Source organism: Lygodium microphyllum, chromosome 12, assembly GCF_053477565.2.
Source record: "Lygodium microphyllum isolate KBCC chromosome 12, Lygodium_microphyllum_v1.1.10, whole genome shotgun sequence".
In the NCBI taxonomy this organism is placed as follows: domain Eukaryota; kingdom Viridiplantae; phylum Streptophyta; class Polypodiopsida; order Schizaeales; family Lygodiaceae; genus Lygodium; species Lygodium microphyllum.
This window is the reverse complement of record NC_141146.1, coordinates 6,522,591-6,546,983: the sequence shown is the minus strand read 5'-3', so window position 1 is coordinate 6,546,983 and position 24,393 is coordinate 6,522,591. Positions and strand designations below refer to the sequence as shown.

At 43.9% G+C, this 24,393-nt stretch overlaps 1 protein-coding gene across 1 annotated transcript; it reads left to right on the top strand.

Annotated features, from left to right (window-relative positions):
• Window positions 1-22,864: 22,864 nt before the first annotated feature.
• On the top strand, window positions 22,865-23,708 carry LOC148027423 (uncharacterized). The gene is made up of 3 exons (XM_087688895.1): window positions 22,865-23,311; window positions 23,408-23,509; window positions 23,602-23,708. Exons 1-3 carry the CDS (start codon window positions 22,892-22,894, stop codon window positions 23,656-23,658), a joined length of 579 nt encoding a protein of 192 aa, XP_087545021.1. The 5' UTR covers window positions 22,865-22,891; the 3' UTR covers window positions 23,659-23,708.
• Window positions 23,709-24,393: the final 685 nt, after the last annotated feature.

Sequence of the window (24,393 nt, the reverse complement as noted above, 5' to 3'; positions counted from 1 at the left end):
GGCAGCCTTTTCCTGAAACCCATTGATATAATCCTCACGGTCACTTGTGCGAAGGTTGTATGCCTTGTGCGAATTTGATGGTGCAACTGTGCATTCCGCCCTGTGCCGGCATACGGTGCGAGAAGGAAGGCCAGGGAGCCTTATGGTGCAGTGCACAGAAACAAATTGTGCTTTGTGTATTGAGAGGCCCATCCCGTGCGTACAACACTTCATTCACACTTCTCACCTCTCATTTGATTTGAAGGGAAAAGACTGGTCTCTCGCCCCACCCTCTGTCTCACTCTCTGTTGATAGTTATAGAGGGCAACCATACTCACGTCCCCCATTCGGTTAGGATGAAAGCTCACGTCACTCAATTGTTTGTCGATGAAGATCCCGTCATTAGTTGTTGAAGAGGCGTACCTAGGGAGGTAGCCATCAAATCGAACGTTGTGTTGAATAGGACATGTCGTCTGCTAAAGGACAGTTAGAAACTTTGCAGAGAGACCCAGGACACAGCGTACCAAGGGAGGTAGCGTCGAAATTGGATCCTCGAAATATCAATTAATGAATCCACTTTTTGGACTGCTGGGTGTTGCCACCTTTTCCACAGCCAGCTTCCCGCCCAAGGGTGTTTACCACCGTTTCTTGGAACGAGGCCTGCTATGACAGGGAATTGCTTCCTTTTCTCTCATAACAGATTTGTTTTTCTAAATTTTTTCTTTTTCTTTTCTTTTGTTTTTCCCTATTCCCGAGGGTGTTTCCACCTTTTCTCGAAGAATAGGTCGGCATGACAGGGACTTAAGTCCTTTTCTCCCATGACCGATATGTATATTTTTCTTTTTTTTTTCTTTTTTCGAATTGAGCAAGGGAATGGTAGAACTACCATTTGTCAGAACCAACCTCGCCACTGTCGCTGGTGGAAAATAGAGGATAAGAGATCAAGGCTGGAAGGTGGAGTTGAGGGGACAGAGGGTTGCGTCCATTTCATCAGGAATGACTGAAGAATGGCTAACAGAAGTAGCATCATAAGAAGGACAGTGCCGTGCCAACGAGGGAAAAGATCAAGTGACCGTAATTGTCAAGATCCCCAAGGAGGGAAGTACTTCTTCAGGCGATATCCATTGATCAGAAAAGGATCATCAGAGGCATCAACGGTCTATACTTGGACAGAGCCATTAGGGTTGACGGCAAGTACCTTATATGGGCCCATCCACCGCTGTTGGAGCTTGCCAGGAAACTTGCCAAATCGTGAATCATAGGCTAGGACCAAATCACCTTCTTTGAACTCCTTGTGCTTGATGAAGCTATCATGGTAAGCCTTGCGTCGAGCTTGCGTGGCTTCCATGCACTGGAGAGCCATCCTACAAATTTCGTCCAAACATTCCAAGTGCAGGAGACGGCATTGCAGTGAATCATCGTCCCCCAAACGCTCTTTGATAGCCACTCTCAAAGAGGGTAATTCTAGTTCAACAGGAAAAACAGCTTCTGTACCATATACCAGCTAGAAGGGTGTCTGTCATGTTGCTGCTTTATGGGAGGTTTTGTATGCCCAGAGGGCCTCTGTAAGTCGATCATCCCAATCACGACGATGTGCGGCAATCGTTCTTGTCAGAATCGAGCAGAGGATGCGATTGGTGACTTTGACTTGGCCGTTGGCTCTAGGGTAATAGGGAGTGGACTTGCGATGGCGGATCTTATACAACTCTGTCAACTCTTTCATGACTTTGTTGAGGAAATGAGTGCCTCTGTCACTTACCAGCTCTAAGGGGCTGCCAAAACGGGTGATGATATTCTCGTACATGAACAGGGCCACGCTGTTACCATCATCCCGCTTGAGGGCTTTAGCTTCACACCACTTTGTGACATAATCCGTACATACGAGGATGTATTGGTTCTGCTTCCTTCTGGTGGGAGGGTCGATTGGACTTACGAAGTCAATGCCCCACTTCTCAAACGGCTTCAACGGAAGGATAGGTTGCAGTGGCATGGCACTTGTCTTCGTGGGTTTCCCCATTTTTTGACAAGCATCACATCTTTTACAGTAATCATAGGCATCCTTGTGGATGATAGGCCACCAATATCCTACTAGCAGAGCCTTCATGGTTGTAGCTTCTCCTGCAAAGTGACCTCCATATGGCTCGTCATGGCAAGCCTTCAAAACAATCCCAATCTCATTTCCTGCAACACATCTTCTGAGCACTTCATATTTTCCTTTCTTGTACAATGTGCCACCTAGCAGGGTGTAGGGGGCTGATTCTAGCATAAGCTTCTTCCTCTCCCGACTAGAAATGCCAGGAGGATACTATTGGGTTGCCAACAGATTGGCAATGTCTGCATACCAGGGAGTTACAGTTTCTACCAGGAATAAGGAAGCATCAGGGAGATCTGGATCATCCTGCTCCTTGTCTGCAGTTTGTGGGATACGCGACACATGATCAGCCAAAACACGGGAACGACCAGGCTTAGTAATCACCTCAAAGTTGAACTCCTGAAATAGAAGGAGCCATCTCATCATTCATCCTTTCACATCTACTTTGTTCATCAAGAAGGACAGGGCCTCATGATCCACATAAAATTTAAAGTGGGTGGATAGGAGGTAATGGCGGAACTTCTCTAGGGCAAACACCGTTGCCAAGCACTCCAGCTCTGTCACTGTATAGTTCCGTTCCCTATCAGTGACTTTTCGGCTTGCGTAGTAGATCGGTTGATCCAGCTTCGAGGAGCCCTTCTGGCAGAGGACAGCACCTAAGCCTTCAATGATGCATCAGTGTGTACGTGGAACTCTTTCGTCCAATCAGGAGGTTGCAGAATGGGTGCCTCAATCAGACACTGCTTCAAAGTGTGGAAGGCTTTGTCACGTTCTTCCGTCCAAGTAAACTCTGCATCTTTCCTCAAAATCTTGTGCAAGGAGGTTGCCTTTGTCGCAAAATGGGCTATAAACCTTCTGTAGTAACCCACATGGCCTAGGAATCCCCTCAATTGTTTGAGGTTGGTGCTGTCAGAGCTGCAATCTTTTCGATCTTTGCAGGGTCTGTTGATATCCCTTGTGCAGAGACAATGTGGCCCAACAGGACTCTAGAAGAGACCCCAAAGATGCATTTGTCGGGGTTGAGGGAAATCCCATACTCCCGGCATCGGTCAAAGCATTGTTCCAGGTGTTCCCAGTGTTTACGGATCAAACTATAGACACAGAAGTCATCCAAATATACCTCAATGAAGTCGTGCAGATGATTTTGAAATGCGGCCATCATGACTCGTTGGAAAGTAGCAGGGGCATTGCAGAGTCCAAACGGCATCACTCGGTAAGCGTAGGTCCCCCATTCTGTGGTGAAGGTTGTTTTGGACTGGTCTTCTTCTGCGATTTGGACTTGGTTGTATCCACTGAATCCATCCAAAAGAGAATAAAGCTCATGTCCTGCCACTGTGTCCAAGAGTTGGTTTGTGAAAGGGATAGGAAAGTGATCCTTCTTTGTTTTAGAATTAAGCTTTCGGAAATCCACACATATTCGCAATTTGCCATTCTTCTTGGGTACAACCACGATGGGTGAAACCCATTCACTATTTGCCACTGGATAGATGAACTCGGCTTCCAGAAGCTTCAGCAGCTCCGCTTTCACCAATGTGGAATAATTTGGGTTCATTCGCCTCTGTCGTTGCCGTACTGGCTTGGCATCAGGCTCCAAGTCAATATGATGTTGACATATTGTGGGATCAATCCCCTTTAGGTCTTTGTAGGACCATGCAAACACATCCAAATTTTCTTTCAACAAGTTGTACAAGGTTGACAACTCCTCTTCTGGGAGACTGCTACCCACCTTCAAGTGGTGTTCAGTGCCTTCTGCATCCACAAAAGTTAACTGCCTTTCACCTTCTACTTCACAGATGAAGGTTCCACGGACTGCTTCTGGATACAGATCCGACTCCTTCAAAGGAGTGGTGTCCTCTTCTGATGTCCCACTAGAACCAATTTCTTCTTTTGGTGGAGACTTAATTTGCTCCTTGAGATGTTGGAATGGGATTAGAGCCATTTTGGGTTTGGTTTCAAAACTAATTACCTCTTGGCTTGAAGACTCCTCTTCTAAAGATGACACATCCAAGAACATCACATAACAGGGATCCTCTGATGCTTGTTGGGTTTGTGGGATTGGTGCTTGTTGGCACAGTGCATCATCATCATCTTTCTTTGACAAGGATGGGTTAGGACGGCATGAGCCACTGCTAAAAGACGGCTTGTTTTTCTTAATCCATTTTTTATAAAGATTTTGTATATGAGAAGATCCATTTACCATACCAAATGGTACCATCACCATTCTGTCCCATAGCATGAGCTCGTCTGTTTCTGATGCTTTTGGAACTTCTTATTCAAATGTATCCTCTTCAGGTGGGATAGACTCTTCCGTTTTACTTTCATAATCTTCTTCGTCCATATCATATCCATCCTTTTCTGTCTCCGTCTCTGCTTCTGCTTCTGTCTCTTCTTCTACTTCTATCTCTGTCTCTGTAGGAGCTCTGTAACAGAAGAACAAATTCTCTATTTCCTCTCCTGCCTTTGTCTCTCTCTCTACTATGGCCATGTAACAAGGAGAACAGTACATCCATGCTTCTATCTCACTGTCAAAAGTGATTTCAGAAGTCATTCCTGGTTCAGGCAGGAAGTATTCACCCATTGATAATGGCTTTGCATCTTTTGGAAGTCGGCTTACAGTATCCACTGTTAAGGAATGTGCCACTGTTTTCTTGGGAAGGATCTGTTTGACAGCATCTTCGTCTGCTGATGTTCCATCTGTAGCCTCATTAGGGGAGTTAGAAGATAATTCCAAGGAGGTGGATCCATGTCCTTTTTGAGAACCATACAGTTTCAGCACCACTTTATTGGGTCCTCTACCTAAGGTCAAGGTTCCTTTGAACCAATCCGTCCTTGCTCAGGCTTCAAAAAGCCATGGTCTGCCCAGTAACAGAGGATAGGATGTACCATAAGAGTTTGGCTTCACCACCAGATAGGTTAGCCAATAATCTTTTCCAGCCACTGTAGTCTTCACATATGGGAGAATGCCCAAAGGCTTGATTCTACTCTGATCCGCCAGTCTGATGAGCCATTGGGTGGGTTGCACACCTTGTAGGCCTAGATCCTTCATTGTCACATCCGTAATAATGTTCACTGATGAACCACCATCAATCAGTGCATTTGCGATGAAGCAGCCTTCTATCCACACGCTAGTCTCTGGAGTACCCGAATCTAGAAAGGCGTTAGCCACATCCACTTCTTTTACAGGCTCTGGAGCCTTGTTGGACTTTGTCACTGTTGAGGGAGCAATCCTTAAACCATGTCTTTTTGTCAGTATACTTTTGAATCTTTTCCGGCAACTGGGAGACAATATCAATAATTGTCGGAATGTGAGGTTTGGTTTAAAGGCATCTAGATCTCTAACCAGATCGTATTCCTTAATAGGATCCACTGGCTTCTCTAATCGATTAGGGAATGGAACAACACCCATTTTCATTTTCCCTCTTTCTTCCAACAGAGGAATCACACAAACTTCTTCTTTCATTTATGGCACTTCCTCCTCTTCTGTCTCATGGACCTCTGGTCCTATCTCTGTAACTCTCTGTGGCACTGTAGGGCTCTGTACGACACTGTCAGGCTCTGTTCTATTCTGTTCTTCTGGTGGAAGATTGAACTTCACTGTTCTTGCAGGAGGGTTATTTTCTTTTTGGAAAGGTGGTTCCTTCTGCTTTGCACGCGTGATAGTAGAAACTTCCAATTCCACTAAATTGGAGGTAGGCTCTTGGGCCTTGGCCGGACTATCAGTAGCACTGTATTTCACTGGGGCTGGGCTTGGACAGTCTTTTGCAGTGTGGCCTTCTCCTTTGCATCGACTACATAAGGGCTTGTAATCCACTGACCTTCTAGGATTTGGACAATTTGGTGAAATATGTCCCTTTTCTCCGCATCTGTAACACTCCACTTCTGATCTCTGACCACTGCCAGACTGTCTTCCTCTGTAACTTTGGGAAGGAAATCTTCTGGGTCCGAAATTAGGACCAAACTCTCTAGGCTTGGGTCCAATATCCTGTGTTGTCATTTTGAATTCCAGCAAGTTAAATCTTGCGTCTTCTTCCTTCCTTCTCCTATCATGCATCTCCTTCAGAGAGCAAATGTCCTCTGTATGGTTCTTCCGCAAATAGTAGGAACAGAAGGCCCCAGGAATAGTTGGCTTTCGTGTACATTCAGTGGCTAAATGGTCTGCTTGATGACACTTACCACACCAAGTATTTGATCGTATCACATCTCTTCCTGCTCCTGCAACATTGGATAGGCTAACGGTATTCACTTTCAACGTCTGTAGTTGTTCTGTAATCACATCCATCAACTCCTTTTTTATGTTTGCAACTGAGTTAGATAAGTAATCCTTCAAGCTTTCTCCTCCTGAGGCACTGGCAGGAGGGTTTTGAGGAGTCTCTGTAATCACTGCATAAACCGGTTGGGCTGGTACAGAGGGGTCTCTGTTCTGGTTCTGATTCAGAGCTCCTATTTGAACTGTTGGCTGTTGGCTCCAGTTGGTAGGATTCCACTGTTGCTGCTAATTTGGCATTAAGGAAATTGGTTGGGACCATTGTTGTTGTGGTTGAACCACCATTTGAGGCATGGATTGTGGCCACTATGGATTTGGTACACTGTACTGTGATACCGAGGGCATCTATTGGTAGGGATAGGGAACAGTCCCTGGAACTGCATTTGGTGGATACATCATTCCTGGCATCAGAGGAGGTAGGACTCCTCTTCTTGTATTCATCGCCAATCTAGCTTTCACTTCATTGTACAGTCTTGCACCTTCTGTTGCAGCTTGTAGGGTGGCTGGTCTTTGTAGCTCCACAAACTTACGGACTTCTGGTTGTAATCCTCTGAGAAACACCCCCTTCTGAATGCCATCATCTAGATTATGGTTAGTCCATCTCTTCAGGATGGATTCCATTCGTGAGACATAGGCTTCTACTCTTTAAACAAAGGATTTACTTAGGTTCATAAATTCCTCTCTCATCCGCTCTTCAAAACCTTCACACCTGAATTTAGTGAGGAAGGCCAACTTCAGGTCATCCCATGTGCCAAAAGTTCCTGCTGCTTGTCTCTCATACCACTGAAACGCCGCGCCCTTGAAAGTGGCGGGGAATATTGCTAACCAATGCTTAGGGGTTCTGGCATTGTTAGCCACACATGCTACCATAAACTCTGCTACATGAAGATCGGGGTCTTCATTGTACTCTCCCTTAAAAACTGGCAATGGAACTACATTCGTTGGCCTGTCATCAATATTTCCAGGACGGATTTGGCTTGGAAGTGGACCTCCAGCAGGAGGAGGAAGGGCTTGATGTGCCATTGGGACTTCTGTAAAGAGTTCTGCAAGGGCGTCAAAGGCGGCTTCTGCTGCGAGCTCGTTCTCAGCCTTGATTTTTGCTTTCTCTCTTCTCACGTACCTCTGGACTCGTTCTAATGCTTGCCTCTTTATTGCGTCATTCATCAGGGGGTTGGCTCCACTATGTTGTTAGTGCTCCACAGAGGGTTAACAGAAGGCTTCAGTCTCTGGAGGACTCTCTTGCCAACATTTCTTCTACTTCTTTCTTTTCAACGTCCCTGAATTCTGCTTTCATTCCACTACATAGAGGAAGGTATTCGGTTCTGAAGGTGTCAAAATGCATACGTCTGAGCATTGTGGTGGTGCCATCATCATAGTAATGCCAGCTTCTGATGGTTTCAATAGTGTAGGTTGTGAAAAACACTCTGTCTACCAACTTCCAGTGGGTTGCTAATTGAACAAATAGAAGATTATCAGTACACCAAGCATCCCATGTATCTTGCTGACAACTCTTTTCCTTCTTGTCTTTGTGAACCTCTACAGACCAAGACTCCTGAAGCTTCTTCACAATCTCCCACTTAATGTTGTCTGGAAACTTCTCAATGAATGCAAAATCTTCTATGGATGGTCATTCTCTCTGTTTCTGCTCTTCAGTTTGTTCCCAAACAGTTTGCCACCAAGATGCAAGTTTCTGCTGCTTCAATAGGAAGAGGAAACTGTCCACCACATAGAGCATGCATCATGATGGTGACGTGTTTCCACCATTGTGGGATGAAATTTTTGTGGAAAGTGGCTTTGATTATGAGAAATTCCAACTCTTCAGTGGAAGAAGGAACTTTACAAACATCCATTGAATTCTTCTCTTCTTGGCAATGCCATTTCCTTCATTTTCAGCCTCTTTTGGTGCTTGTTGATGGCAAGTTTCCCCCACTGCGCACCAAAAACATGGAGCCCCAAGAGGAATACCAAGGAAAAGGGAATTATCTTGCAAGAAAATCTATCTTGTAACATCAACAAGCTTGTTTATCATGTTTCATATGATCTCAATGAAGAAAAGAACACCAGGCACAACAAATCTTCATGCAGCATCATGTAGATCTCCCACGATTTTGATAGAATCAACTATATTCTTCAACATCTTCACAAAATCCATCAATAGAACAAAGAAAGGAAAGGAATACACCATCTTTGAATGGAAATCAATCACATAGTATTCATCTTTAATATCTTCATAGTCTTCTCTCTCACTCTCTCATCTACAGTTACACTGTTTTGATAGAATTGACTATCTCTGGCTCTCTCTCTCTCTCTCTATCAATAGTACATCATATCCTCACTACAATCTCTCAAAATCACTCTAAATAATCCCTCTTAGGTCGTGGATGCACCTCCCAAGAGATATGTCTGATATGAAGAGTCACCAGAACCACTACAGTGTCCTTTCATAGCTCACTACTGTCACTTCACTCTAGTCTTCACTTGAGTCTTCAGCAGCTACTTCATTCACTTCTTTCAGCTCTTTTGCACTTGTATTCACCTCTTTCCAAGGCTAGAAAACTTTCCCAAGCTACACTCTCATCCATCAGAACACATACAGAAGCATACAGAACAGTACGAGAACAGAACAGAACAAAAGCTCTACAGAAGACCTACAGAAGGTTACAGAAGGTCAACAAAACCACATAACTCATTCTCAAACCATTCCATACTCTCACAAACTATTCAATAAGCTTTCTCAAGATCTCAATCTTCATCAATCAATACTCCATCCCTTCTTATAGAAGACAATCAGAACAAAACAGACCAAAACAGAGCAAAATAGAAGGTATACAGAACCAATCAGAACATTACAAAACCACTAATAAACATCATGAACTTCCAAAACACAATCAATATCATCCAAAACACTCTCAAACCTCTTTTATACCAATCAATCATCTCATAAAATCAACCTTTCAGCTCTCAAAAACAACAAAAATCAGCCAAAAAACAAGTCATTTCAACACTCAACAGTGCAGCACATGAACAATTCTGTGACAAGTGCAGAAGAAAGCAACGATGTATGGTATGTTGACTCAGGTGCATCAAACCACATGACAGGTCATGCAGAATGGATGGAGGATGCAAGAAAAATGGAAAAACCAGGATTTGTGGAGACTGGTGATGATATTACACATCCTATTGTGCAGATTGGAAAAATTCCTTTGTCTATGCAGGATGGGAAAAAGAAATACTTGTCTGATGTATTTCATGTCCCGAATATCACCAAGAATCTGGTTTCTGTTGGTCAAATGGTTGAGCAGGGCTTGCAAGTCAGATTTAATCCTCATGGATGCTTTGTTGAGGATATGAAAAATAAAGGTCACTTGATAGCAAAAGGAAAGAAGAATGGTAGAATGTTTACGTTGGATGCAGACATGTCTGAATTGAGTGCAACAATGTTTGCACATGGGACTGGTGTAGTTGCATATATTGATATCTGGCATAAACGCATTGGTCATGTTAATGTATAACGACTTAAATCAATGCAGGCCCAAAATATTGTTGCAGGATTGCCTAAATTCAAGGTTGTAGAAATGCATAAGGTATGTGAAGCCTACCAATTTGGAAAACAGGCAAGGAAACCATTTCCAAGAAATGTTCAAGAGAGTAAGAAGCCATTGGAATTAATCCACTCTGATGTGTGGACTACTAAAGCTGCATCTCTTGGAGGCTGTCATTATTTTGTCACTTTTATTGATGACTATAGCAGAAAAGTTTGGGTGTATTTTATGAAAAAGAAAAGTGAAGTTTTTGGGCATTTCAAAACTCTTAAAGCTATGGTTGAAAAAGAAACAGGCCAGCAAATAAAATGACTAAGGTCAGATGGAGGGGGAGGGTACCTCTCAAATGAGTTTGCAAGGTTCTTGCAGAAGCATGGCATAAAACAACAATATTCATGCAGTCATATCCCACAACAAAATGGAATTGCAGAAAGGAAAAACAGGCATATTGGATAGGTATCTCGTGCCATGCTCAATGAAAAAGACTTGCCAGATTTTTATTGGACTGAGGCAATTGCTATAGCAGTCTACATTATGAACAGGACTCCCACTGCATCAATACATGGGATGACTCCAGAGGAGAGGTATACTGGTAGGAAACCAGATATTTCTCATTTGAAAATTTTTGGTTGCGTTGCCTATGTTCATGTGCCAGATGAGTTGAGATCCAAGTTGGATCTAAAAGTTGAGAAGTGCATCTTTATTAGTTACTCTCTGCAGATGCTATAACCCTTCTACTCGTAAGTTTACAGTGAGCAGAGATGTTGTTTTTGATGAGATGAGTAGTTGGTATAAACCAGTAAATGTGATTGATAATGTAGATGCACAAAATGGTAATGCTGCACAGAATTCACAGCAACAGTCACAAGATATTAGTGGACCTGGAGCGTCCTCTAGCAGTGGTTCACATTCTTCACCATGGACAGGCAGATTGAGATCAGGAGAGTCTTCTCAAAACAATGCAGATAGTGGTATGCATGTATCACAAAAAGGAAAAGAGAAGGTAGATCAGCCCATGTTTGATGTGAATGCAGGTCACTCTTATGTGGATGGTGAATCCAGTGGCTCAGAATAGAGCATTGATGATGAGTTGGGTATTCCTTCTATTGTTACACCTAGAGTAAGGAAGACCAGGGATGTTTTGAGAGCACTTGGGAGTGAACCTACTTTGTGCAGGTCTACCAGAGCTAGGTATCCTGTGGATAGGCTGAAATATGATGGATTTACAGCCATTCACTATGCATATATGGTCAAAGTGATACATGAACCAGAACCCACTTCTTTTGAGCAAGCCATGGGAAAAGATAAATGGGAGAAAGCCTTGGATGAAGAAATGGATGCCTTGGAAGCAAATGCTACATGGGAATCAGTACCTTTGACTAAAGATAAGAATGCAATCGGTTGTAAGTGGGTCTATAAGGCGAAACACAATGCAGATGGTTCTTGAATAGATACAAGGCAAGATTAGTAGTCAAGGGGTATGCACAAACATATGGCATTGATTATGAAGAAACATTCAGTCTGGTTGCAAGGATGGCAACCGTAAGAGCAGTCATTGCTATGGCTGCATCAAAGGGATGGTCTTTACATCAGATGGATGTAAAGAATGCCTTCTTGCATGGTGATTTGCAAGAAGAGGTCTATATGGAGCAGCCACCAGGTTATGTGCATGCTGTTCATCCTGAGTTTGTTTGCAGGTTGAAGAAATCCTTGTATGGCTTGAAGCAAGCACCTAGAGCATGGTCTGACAAGATAGGATAGTATCTTGTCACTATTGGCTTTCAGATTTCCAAGGCAGATTTCTCACTTTATGTGAGAAAAATAGAGAAAGGTATTATGCTACTTGTCATTTATGTTGATGATTTGATTATGACAGGTGACAGTGATGAAGATATCCTTCATGTGAAAATGCTATTGAAGCAGAAGTTTGAGATGAAGGATTTGGGAGAGTTGTGTTATTTCTTGGGCATTGAGGTGATTAGATCACCAAATGGGATACAACTCTTGCAGAGGCAGTATGGATTGGACATGCTGTCCAAATATGGGATGACAGGTTGTAAGCCTATTTCAGTTCCTTTGGAGCAGAATGTGAAGCTGAGCACAGATGCAGGTGAGCTTCTGGAAGACCCTACTATGTACATACGCATAGTAGAAAGTTTGATTTATATGACTATTACCAGGCCAAATTTGAGCTATGCTGTTGGATTGGTAAGTCAGTTTATGCAGGCTCAAAGGAAACCGCATTTGGATGCGTGATAGCCTCCGATTTTATCACCAAAAAGGCTAAAAGAATGTGGTTCTTCATCGACAAAATATTTCCTTTTATCCAAAATTTTTGGCATACATATCCTTGTATAATGCTTAATGTCATATTAAATGCTATTGGCTCATTAGTGGGTCTACACATTTTAATGCCAATGCATACAAAACCTCTCTTCCTTTGGTTTATAAAGTTCAAAGATATAGCCATGTATACACAAAATTGAAAGCCAAAGCCTAAGGTTCAAAAATCATGTAGATGTTCTCATTTTGAATAAAGAAAAGAAAGAAGGAAAGAATAGCCGTGATTGTGGATGGTTGAGGAAGTTGTAACTTCTCTCTTCCTTTATCAACCCATTCATACGATCTTTTCTCTCTCTCTCTCGGTTGGCACAATTTCTCTCTTGATTCTTGTTCTCTGCTCTTTGAGCTCTACTGCAAGATCAATGGAGAGTGAGGGTGAGGATGAAGATGGGGATGGATTTCATGTATTCCTTTTGCGTGTCAGAACTTAGGCGAGGTTCTTGCAATATTTCATGGCTATGGGCAAAGCCCAAGGCATATACTTTTCCTGTTGGAAGCTGGGTTTTGTGGGAGCTTGGAAGGGATTATTCATTGGTGCGTCTGCTGGGGGAAACTAAGCCATGAGCGCTGCAAGAAAAGAAAGCTAGGGGGCATGGACTCAAGCAAGGAAGCAGAGAAGGGTTTGGAATTTCAAGGCGGTTGCTACTGTATTGATTGGGTGACAAGCCAAAGAATGAAGATGCTACAGGTTCAAAGCCAAGCTTGCAAATTGTGCGGAACAGCATGTGCAGATCTTCAATATTGCCATGGAAGCCTGTTGGATCTGAGATGAGGAGCATGATGTTGCCCAATGGTGGAGCATGCAAAGATTTCACAAAAGGAAGATGGATGGTGCTTGTAAAGAAGTCGAAGCAGAGGTAGCGACGTTCCCCTCAACATCGGCAAACTAGTTGCACAATTCGAGAGGGGAAGGGGTGGAGGCATAGGAGGTTATTATTATTGTTACATGGCGCAGACAAATTAGAAGAGGGTACATGGAGCTTCCTTGCGCTGTGGTACCAATGCGACTGCTACAGCATCATCTTCATGCTGTATCAGTACCATTCGTGTTGATTTTAAAATTGGCATTGTAGAACTTGATGGAAAAACAATCAAGCTTCAGATTTGGGACACTGCCGGGCAGGAACAAGTAGCTATTATAGGGGTGCACATGGAATAATTATTGTCTATGATGTGACAGATCAGGAAAGCTTCAACAATGTAAAACAATGGTTGAATGAAGATGATGCAGATATTTGAGAAGGCGAAGATGACATAGATATTATTTTGCAAAGAGGAAGAAAAAAAAGAAGGAGGCAGGTTTTTTGTGAAACAGAAGAAGAAGAAGACACAGATTTTTGTGATGAAAAGAAGAAGAAGAAGAAAAGTCGACATCTTTCCGTGCTGCTTGCGTCCTCTTTGTTGATTTCTTTTGCTGATCCTTCACCCCTTCTATACACCATAAAACTAAAGGCAATACATTAAAGCTCAACTAATGAAAGGCAAATATACACTATTGCATGTATCGGGAGGAGCTCTTCAAGATCGATTTTCTTTTGAGGGTGTACAACAAGATCAATCTTTTGTGGGAAAATTAATCCATGGTATTTCCCATGGATTAGTAGACAATGTGCTTCAATGTGGTGCTTCTCATTCCTTCCTTGGCTCAAGATTGTGGGCATACTTGTGTTATTTTGCTAAGGGCATTTTGACTTGCTCTTTTTGAAGTGAAATTTGGAGATTTTTACAAGTGTTGATGTGAAGAAAAAAGTTAAAGATGAGTGTGAAGAATATGGTGTCTTTGGACGGATACTGATTGAGGTGGTCCAATTTGAAGTGAAGTGAAGTGAAGGTTTGTAGTTTCTTCATCAACATAAGGTGCTTATTTGAAGGCAAAGTGTCTTTTCAAAGTGTTTGCGGGAGCTCACAAGCTAAGTGGGGGAGGAATGATAGCCTCCGCTTTTATCACCAAAAAGGCTAAAAGAATGTGGTTCTTCATCGACAAAATCTTTCCTTTTATCCAAAATTTTTGGCATACATATCCTTGTATAATGCTTAATGTCATATTAAATGCTATTGGCTCATTAGTGGGTCTACACATTTTAATGCCAATGCATACAAAACCTCTCTTCCTTTGGTTTATAAAGTTCAAAGATATAGCCATGTATACACAAAATTGAAAGCCAAAGCCTAAGGTTCAAAAATCATGTAGATGTTCTCATTTTGAATAAAGAAAAGAAAGAAGGAAAGAATAGCCGTGATTGTGGGTGGTTGAGGAAGTTGTAACTTCTCTCTTCCTTTATCAACCCATGCATACGGTCTTTTCTCTCTCTCTCGGTTGGCACAATTTCTCTCTTGATTCTTGTTCTCTGCTCTTTGTGCTCTACTGCAAGATCAATGGAGAGTGAGGGTGAGGATGAAGATGGGGATGGATTTCATGTATTCCTTTTGCGTGTCAGAACTTAGGCGAGGCTCTTGCAATATTTCATGGCTATGGGCAAAGCCCAAGGCATATACTTTGCTTGTTGGAAGCTGGGTTTTGTGGGAGCTTGGAAGGGAACAAATGAATAATTGCCTTCCAATCACAAAGAATCCCGAGAAAGGGAGGCTGTGAGTACTCTCATTGGCCCAGAAACCATCAAAGAAGCAATTCAAACCTCTTTTTTCACACACAAAAACCATGAACCACTACGCGCAAGAGAGCTTATTAGAAATTCCTTCCTCACTCCCTCTCTCTCAAGAAATCAGACATGAAGCACAAGAGATAGGAACGAGAGTTGCCCAGAATGAGAGAGAGAGAAAGAATCGTGAGATTAGAAGATAAAGGAGAGAGGTAGTTAAAACCACCTTTTCCAACCTCCTCTCCCACGACCTTTCAAACCTCTTTTTTTTTAAAAACACTTTATGGAAGCACAAAATACAAAATTATTCTTAGGTTCATAGCCTTTATAGTTTGTTAGGCCAAGTACAAATGAGATTTACATGTCTAAAAGACCATGCATTCTGCACTACATTTGACAATACATAGCATTGATTTTTGACAAATTTTGCACAAAAATAAGGGTTCATCATTTCTCCCACATTGGAAAGGTGAGCTCCTGCGAACCAAGATTGGTGAAGACCCGCAACTCTTCATCACTTTGCTTCATCAAAAGGCTTCTTTGACCTTGAGACACTCCCACACTTATTCTTCAAACTCCATGTTACATAGAACACAAGAAGGATCTCCCATCCGCCTTTGATCCACAAAAGAACATCTCCCACAGCATGGTAAAAATGACTTTGCCACCTTGAAGCTTTGTGCAAGAAAGGCCCCATATAATAATTCTTCACTGCAACATACCCTCACTGATGATATTGTCACTGTAGTTCTCCTCCCGTGGCCTATTTGTTTTCGAAATTGCCTTTAGTATATTTTTGACTTGACCATTATTATGATCGGTGTGTGTGAAGTACAAGAGGTTAAAGACTGCATGTGAACTAAACTTTAGAGTAGGGTTTCCTTCATATATTTTTTAGTGAAGGAGAGAAAGAAGAAATGCGTCGCTCTGAATCCATCCTTCAGAAAACAAATCTACCATTGTGAATCCTTGTTCCTCTTCTTCGGTAGGTGATCTTGATGGCGGCTCTATTCCAACTATTATGGTAGTTTTGATCCAGGACTCATCGTTTTTCTTCTCCATGGTGATGTTGATGACGAGCAGATCTAAATGTTTTGTTTTTTTTTAAATTTGCTACTACTGCAAGAGTTGTCTCAATTGTTAATCTTGATGCTATTTCTTCATGTCTTGCTGCGCCTAAATCTCATCTTCACTCATCTTTCTTTCCCGCAATTCATACATTGCTATAATTCTGCACTAGTCTTCGATCCTATGATGCTGCTGACAATGTCTATTGATTCCCCTTTCTTTTGATTTTGGTGGCGATGCAAGTAAGGCTACGATGCCCAAGTTGCAACAGTTTCAACCAGGAACAAAGCAAAAAAAAAACACGATTTCATATATATTTTTCTTTATTCTTTCCAACCCTCCTCTCAAAAATAGAGAGAAATTGTGGTATGCTGATTTTGGAACAGTCCTTCGGATATGATCTCCACTTCTCCCTTCTACTCGATTTCTCATTACACACAAGAGTGCATTTTGCACATCGCCAGAATTGAAACAACTATATCCTCCATTATTCCTTGAAGTCGGCGGCTTCTTTGTTGATGTCTTGATCACCTCCCTCCCGGCAAATGCACCAAATGAATAACTGCCTTCCAATCACAAAGAATCCCGAGAAAGGGAGGCTGTGAGTACTCTCACTGGCCCAGAAACCATCAAAGAACACTACAAGGGACTGGGGCAATAGCGACGCCGATTAGCGACGGCGTTTATCGGCGTCGCTATTGGCGTCGCTATTGGCGTCGCTATATGCGTCGCTAAATGCGACGCAAATAGCGACGCATATAGCGACGCCAATAGCGACGCCGCAGGGAAAAAAAGCACGGCCGAAACCAGAGCGCCGTTTTCATTTTGTTTTCTTCGCCTTTTGAGAGCGAGAGCGAGGGAGAGAGCCAAGGCTTTGTGAAAGAAGAGGAGGAAGAGACTTGTTGCCGCCGCCGCCGCCACCGCCACCGCCACCGTCGTTGTTCGCGAAGGAGAGGAGGAGCCCTCGTTGCAAAGAGAAGCCGCCCACGCTCGCCATATCTCATTGGTGAGTCTCCCTCTCTCTTTCTTTTACTTGTTGAAGGTTTAAATCGTTCTCTTTTGTTTATTTAGGAGAGGAAAAGAAAGAGAAGGAGAGGGAGAGGGAGAGAGAGGGAGAGAAAGAGAGGGAGAGGGAGAGAAAGAGAGTGAGAGTGCATTCTCTCTCTCTCTCTCTCCCTTTTGCTTGTTTAATGTTTAAATTACTTTCTTCTTTGCTTGTTTAGGAGAGGAAACGAGAGAGTAAGAGAGAAAGAGAGGGAGAGGGAGAGGGAAAGGGAAAGAAAGAGAAAGAGAAATAGAGGGAGAGGGAGAGGGAGGGGGAGGAAATAGGAGAGGGAGAGAAAGAAAAAGAGAGGGAGAAGGAGGGAGAGTGCATTCTCTCTCTCCCTCCCTCTCCCTTTTGCTTGTTTAATGTTTGAATCACTTTATTTTTTGCTTGTTTAGGAGAGGAAATGAGAGAGAAAGAGAGTGAGAGGGATAGGAAGGGGAAGGAAATGAGAGAGGGATATAAAGAGAAAGAGAGGGAGAGTGCATTGTATCTCTCCCTCTCCCTTTTGCTTGGAGGATGTTTAAATCACTTTATTTTTTGCTTGTTTAGGAAATGAGAGAGAAAGAGAGATAGAGAGGGAGAGGGAGAAAAAGAGAGGGAGAGGGAGAGGGAGAGGGAGGGGGAGGGGAAGGAAATGAGAGAGGGAGAGAAAGAGGGAGGGGGAGGGAGAGGGAGAGGGAGCGAGGGAGCGAGGGAGAGGGAGAGGGAGAAAGAGGGAGAAAGAGGGAGGGAGAGGGAGAGGGAGGAGGAGGGAGGAAATGAGAGAGGGAGAGAAAGAGAACGAGAGGGTGAGGGAGAGGGTGAGAGAAAGAGAGGGAGAGGGAGAGGGAGAGGGAAGGGAATGAAATTTAAGATAATATACGTATCGATAATGGTATGCAATGTGCTTTGCATACGGCCACGTACTTCATCAAAATTAACCCAAAATTATTGTTATAGAAGTGGAGATCCCTTAAATTGAGTATAGGATAATTTCTCTCAGGTCTTATGACTATGAGTAGAATTGATTGAAATAAATTTTATTTCTATAGTTGTAAAATTTCATAGATGGCGCGCATTAATTTTAAAATGGATTACTTATACTCAAAGCCGAGATATAACAAAAAATTATCTACCGGGATAAACAAATCGTTGAGCATGATACAAGGCCGAGATATAACATCGGAAAATCTCTCGACTACTATATACAATGCAAGGTTTATGGTCAACTTGCAAGTTGACGTACATCTCCAAAAAGCTATCCATTTAAGCCTCGTTTGCTGTAATGTAGATAAGATGGCAAACGAAGAAGGTCCTATTGTTCAAGACCGCGAGTCGTATCTTAATCAGCGTGTCCCATGTCCTTGCTCTCAATGCAAGTTGGCAATTAGACGAAAACGCCGATTGTCTATAGAACACGTACGACGATTTGGCGAGTTTCAACCTGAGATTATTGATCAGGCGATTGCAGATTTTTAGCAAACGGTATTTTCAAGTTAGCATTTTTCATGCATTGTACTCTCAAGCTAATTGAAAACCATACACAATAAGATTGGGTCTTGTTGGCAAATTTTGTGTCCAGGGGGGTGATGTCTCGACCCAAGGGGGAGTGCACCCTTTGCGGCCAATTAGAAGAGTTCGTGGACGTGAGATGGATGGATGGCAGGAGCCAATAGACCACTCGCAAGGCCCATCTATATCGTCAATGCCAGAGGAGACAGACAACCTTCCCGACTTGCCTACAATCTTGGAGCCTGAGATGGAGGCAATGATCGATGCATTGATTCCCATGGATGTTGAGACATCTGACCCGCTTAGAGAGGAAGCATCCATACCATTATATGATGGGTGCCGAGTATCTCGGTTGAAGACATTGCTTGCACTCTTAAGTGTGCAAGCGAAATACGGTTGGAGCGATACGAGTGTGACTGAGTTATTCAGGTACCTTGCATATAGACTTCATTGTTTTTTTAAAAAACAGTATTATTGTAAATATGGATGGATTTTTCAAGGTGTTTTATGATGTTTTCAGGTTATTGAAATATCATATATTGCCACCTGCAAACACCATGCCTGAGTCTCGTGATGATGCACGACATGTTTTACGGAAGCTTGGCATGGACTACAATAACATCCATGCATGTATCAACGACTGCATATTGTTTCGAGATGAATACGAGACTATGGAGACATGTCCAAAGTGTGGTGCTCACAGGTATCGACAGGACTTGCAAGGGCAGACCATCCCTCAAAAAGTCCTCAGACACTTTCCGCTCATCCCCCGCATAAACCACATGTTTCGCACGTCTGCCATGGCAAGCTTGACAACGTGGCATGTGCAGAATAGGTCTACGGATGGAGTGCAACGAATATCAGCAGATTCGCGCGCATGGAGCCACATTGACTCTACCTTCCCAGGCTTTGCGCGAGAGCCAAGGAATCTTCGGCTCGGTCTCGCCATGGATGGTGTGAACCCATTCGGTCTGCGCTCGACTTCTTACAGTGTGTGGCCTATAGTGCTTGTCAACTACAACATTCCTCCATGGCTTTCTACGAAGAAAGGACATCTCATCCTTAGCTTGCTCGTCCCGGGCCGCTACAAAGTAAAAAATATGGACGTGTATCTTCGTCCATTAGTCGATGAGCTTAAGATTTTGTGGGAGGAGGGGGTCACGGTGCAAGATATGAGCAGGCGCGATGGTCGGCGGTCAGCCAACATTCGAGCCATTCTCATGTGGACGATGCATGACTTTCCGGGATTGGGAGAGTGCTCAGGTGAGCAGACCTTTGTTCACGCCGGTAATATCTATATTTTATTTCATTCAATCAAGTATTCACTAGGTCGTGGATCGCCTTGCAGGTCTCGTTACCTCAGGTTATCATGCATGTCCATTGTGTGGGCCACAGTTAGACTCCCGAAGGTCACGAACCATGAAGAAGATGGTATATCAAGGACACGCCACTTTCTTGCCGGAGGATCATGAACTCAGGGAAGGTTTTCTTGGACGACCTCCAGCACGTATGAACGCTGCAAGCTGGTACGAGCTGAAAATGGTAAACCCGGAATCACATCCAAATGGAATGCGACGGTTCTCAGTTTTCTACGAGTTGCCATATTGGACCCACTTACAGGTCAACCACTTGTTGGATCCCATGCATATTTTCAAAAATGTGGGCAGCTTGCTATGGGACCACATCACAGGAAAGAGAGACACTATAGGGTCACGAATGGATTTAAAGGAGGTAGGTAAGATGGAGGCGCTTTGGCCGCAGTCGAGTGCTGAAGGGGGAGTGCAGCTTCCTCGCGCTCCCTGGGTTTTGTCTACCAAAGAAGAGCGCATTGTGAAGCAAGTAATCAAGTCTATCCGCACTCCGACGGGTATGATGCGTTCTCTCAGGTCCGCATTTTCTAAAGATGACCAAATGTCTGGGCTAAAATCCCATGATTGGCATAAGATATGTCAGGTTTGTGAACAGAATGGATTTTAATTAGCGTGGATATTTTGAAATTTGAAACGTGACCATTATTCTTAATGCTTTCTCATTTGTGGCAGTTTGTCCTACCGATCGCGATCGCGGGATGCCTAACTCCAGAAATTCGCGGGGCCATTTACAAGCTGTCGACTTTGGTGCAATGGATCTCACAGAAAGAGATTAAGACGTCCTCTATTGAATCCGCAAGGCGGGGAGCAGTTGAGACGGTCTGTCTCTTTGAGAAATACCTGCCCACTAGCATGCTCACGATACAAGTTCACCTTCTTGTGCATCTTGTGGACGAAGTGGAGATTGCCGGACCTGTCCATACGCGATGGATGTTCTTCCTGGAGCGCTTCATGAAAACCCTGAAAGGCTTTGTGCGACAACGAGCTCGTCCGGAAGGTAGCATGGTGGAGGGTTGGTTGGTGTCAGAGGCATTAGTGCATATCTCACAATGGCTACCAACGGTGGAACCAGACAATGAAATGCTATGGACGCTCAAGGACGATGACAGGCTGACTGGAGATGTGGTGGTTGGAAATGGGGTAGAAAAAAGAATGGATGCCTCAATGGAAGAGAAAGTGAATCGCTTTTGTATGTTGCACCATGCCTCCATGGAGACGTGGCTCGCCAAGTACCAGATTGCAAGGCAAGATCGAGAGGAAGCGCGAGCTGAATTCCGACGCAGTACGCGTCACCGACCGATTCGATATCCCGAAGGCATGGAGGAGATGCCGCGGTTTATGTCAACACGATGGTTGCATGGAGCCTTGATCGCAGCATCCAGCGAAGGGGCAGAGGTCTCAATGGAGGAGTGGGAGTTCTCGAGGGGATGTAGTCCAAAGGTAATGAGGGGTTTAGAATGTGTCGTATCTGAATTTGTTTGCTACATCTAATTTGAGTGTTTCAATGTGCAGTACAAAATATATAGTGCAGCGTGGTCGCGCGGACGGCATTTTCGGGTGGAGCGTATTGACAAAATGCGCTCCACAATGGACTGTGGTGTCATGGCAAGGTTTGAGCAAGAGAGCCGGCGACGAGCAACGGATCCGAACACGGTTGTGGATGAGATGGAGTATTTTGGGAATTTGCAAAGTATTATTACGGTGGATTACCGTAGCTTCTCCATGATAATATTCGATGTGCAGTGGTTCAAAGTGGTACTTGGAGGAGCTGGCGCAACGGTTCGACGAGGTCCATCTGGATTTCTCGAAATAGATTCCGAAAAAAAATGGACGGATTTGCGCGACACCTTTGTGTTGCCGGCACATTGTGAACAGGTAATCTTCTAGTCATTTGCTTGCTAATTGTAATACGACATGCTTTATGTCACAATGGTTTGAAGACGGTTTGTAAGTGTTTGTGAACAGGTAATCTTCTATCCAAATCCCCGACAACCTCGATGGTGGTATGTTATACCTTCAACTCCTAGAGGTGCGAGAGTATACGATCAAAGCGATGTTCCAGGCATAGATGAAGAATATATGCAAATAGAGGGATCGAAATTACAAGGGGTGGAGGCCACCGCAAGCTTGGAGCCCGCATCGGCTAACAATGATGGAAATACAGAAGTCGTAGAATTTTTTGAGAACGAGGCAGACTCGTTCTTTTGTGGTGACATGTCTATCGACCTTCCAGTGTATGCAGAGTTATGTCAGGAGATTAACATGGGACCATAGAATACTTCATTCTTGGAGAATTGTATTACTCAATTCGTTGTTTAGATCTTCCATAAAGGTAGATAAGATATGCATTTTAAGATGGATTTTTCAAAAATGATTTATATTAATGCGCTTTGTATAGTTTCAATTGATTATTCTAACATTATTTTTTATCTCTGCAGGTATCTTTATTTTTAGTATGAGTCGAGGGATGAGCGATGAGGAGTTTCAGGAGATGATGGCACGTATGTCTCCAGATCAGCTCGCGAGATTCAGAGAGATAGCAGATCAGGAGCTGTCTCGTTCTTCGTCAGGGCGCTCCGCTAGATCAGCTTCAGTGCGATCAGATGCTTCAGCTTCGAGCAGACGATCTCGACGCTCGCGACTTGGGCCAGAGGGAGGGACTGCGACTGCAGGAGGATCAGGGGGGTGCTGCTGTGGAGACACGGACGCGGTGTCTCCGTCTCATCGTTCAGCTAGAGCTCGGTCACCTCCAGGATTTGTCACACCTGTGGGGACGTCCACTCCAGTTACTCCGGCTTTTGCGCAGCCGTCGGCAGATGTCACGCCTTTTGGTGGCACTCCTTTTGGTGGCACCCCCTTTGGTGGCACTCCTTTTGGTGGCACCCCCTCTGGTGGCACTCCTTTTGGTGGCACCCCCTCTGGTGGCACCCCTTTCAGTGGCACTCCGGGAGAGGGTACCCCCGTCGGTACACCGGATGTTCAGGGGTCTCCTGGATATGCCCAGGAGCGTGGACGGAGATGGGAGAGGGCCCATACGAGGCACACTCCTAGGGATTATGGATACCTAGTGGATGGCAGGTCAGGAGCTATCATCATGAATGATGAGGGGAGGAGGGTGATAGCTCGCATGAGGGAGTTGTGCCAACAAGTTTTTCGGCACAACGTCCTGGATCATTGGAGGAACATACCGGAGGGGAGCAAGGAGTACATAGTAGCATCCTTGCATGAGGAGTTCCCGGTGCCAGCCGCAGTGGATAGATTCTCTACGGGCTGGATGATGGATTGCATGCATGCATACATGTCACATAGACGATCCGACGCACGCAAGGCAATCAAGAGTGGGGCTCCAAAGCCCGAGTGGTTAGATGCAGAGGACTGGCGCCGACTGAGGGAGGAGGCTACAAATTCGCCAGGACGTTGGAGTCAGCAGCGGGAGGCGGCGAGGGCACGAATCGAGGCCGGATCGGTACATCATCTTGGGAGTGGCGGCCACAGGACATATTTGGAGGACTTTGTAAGTTTCTCTTTTGTTTTGCTTATTTGTTTTTTTGAGATATTATTTGTACTGACAATCATATTTCTAACAGTTAGCATTTTGTTTTCTTTGCAGCACTCCATTACAAATCGCGATCCGCAAGGCCTTGAGACTCAATATGCAGAGAGGCACGGTCTCAGATCATTGATCGACCGATTGTACAGACGCGGCGGCGCAGTAAGTCTCTCATCTTTCATGTCCGTAGTTACCATGAGATATTTGAATGCATTATTGTATGGTGGATTGATATGTTGTTTCTTTTTCTGCAGAATCCGTTTGATGCTCCTTTGCAGAGGGACGAGCTTTCGGGGGACGACGATTTGTAGCTCGCCCTCGGATCCTTAGCGCTCACATACCTTTAGTTTTTAGTCGCCCAATCTATGTAGACATTTTCTATGTATTAGTGATATTGTTTTATGATTGTACCAATCGCATTTTATGCGATATCATGTATTTATTTCATCTATCAGTTTTATGATTTCAGTATAGATTCTTTTTGTTTGCAAACGCTTTGTATGCAGCAGTGCAGAAACTATTTTGTATGGCTCTCATACAGCACACAGTGCTATATGTGGCAGGGCAGCTTGCTGCCCTGCCACAAATTTTTTTTTTCTCTGTTACCGTCGCTATTTGCGTCGCAAATTTACTGCAGGCGTCGCTATTGTCGTCGCTATCAGCGTCGCAAATTCTCTGTAACCGTCGCTATATGCGTCACTATTTGCGACGCATATAGCGACGGTTATAGCGACGATTCCATGGCGTCATCAATAACGACGCTTTTTGCGACGACGGGGGCAAATTTTGTTGTTTGTATTTTCGTCGCTTTAAATGTCGCTATAAGGTCTATATCTTGTAGTGGAAGCAATTCAAACCTCTTTTTTCACACACAAAAACCATGAACCACTACGCGCAAGAGAGCTTATTAGAAATTCCTTCCTCACTCCCTCTCTCTCAAGAAATCAGACATGAAGCATAAGAGATAGGAACGAGAGTTGACCAGAATGAGAGAGAGAGAGAAAGAATTGTGAGATTAGAAGATAAAGGAGAGAGGTAGTTAAAAC

Bases quoted from the DNA above. Each gene is read 5' to 3' on its own strand.
- LOC148027423 (XM_087688895.1), top strand. From the start codon at position 22,892: ATGAATGATGAGGGGAGGAGGGTGATAGCTCGCATGAGGGAGTTGTGC. The intron at 23,312-23,407 runs GTAAGTTTCTCT...TTTTCTTTGCAG, and splicing joins GGACATATTTGGAGGACTTT to CACTCCATTACAAATCGCGA. The intron at 23,510-23,601 runs GTAAGTCTCTCA...CTTTTTCTGCAG, and splicing joins TGTACAGACGCGGCGGCGCA to AATCCGTTTGATGCTCCTTT.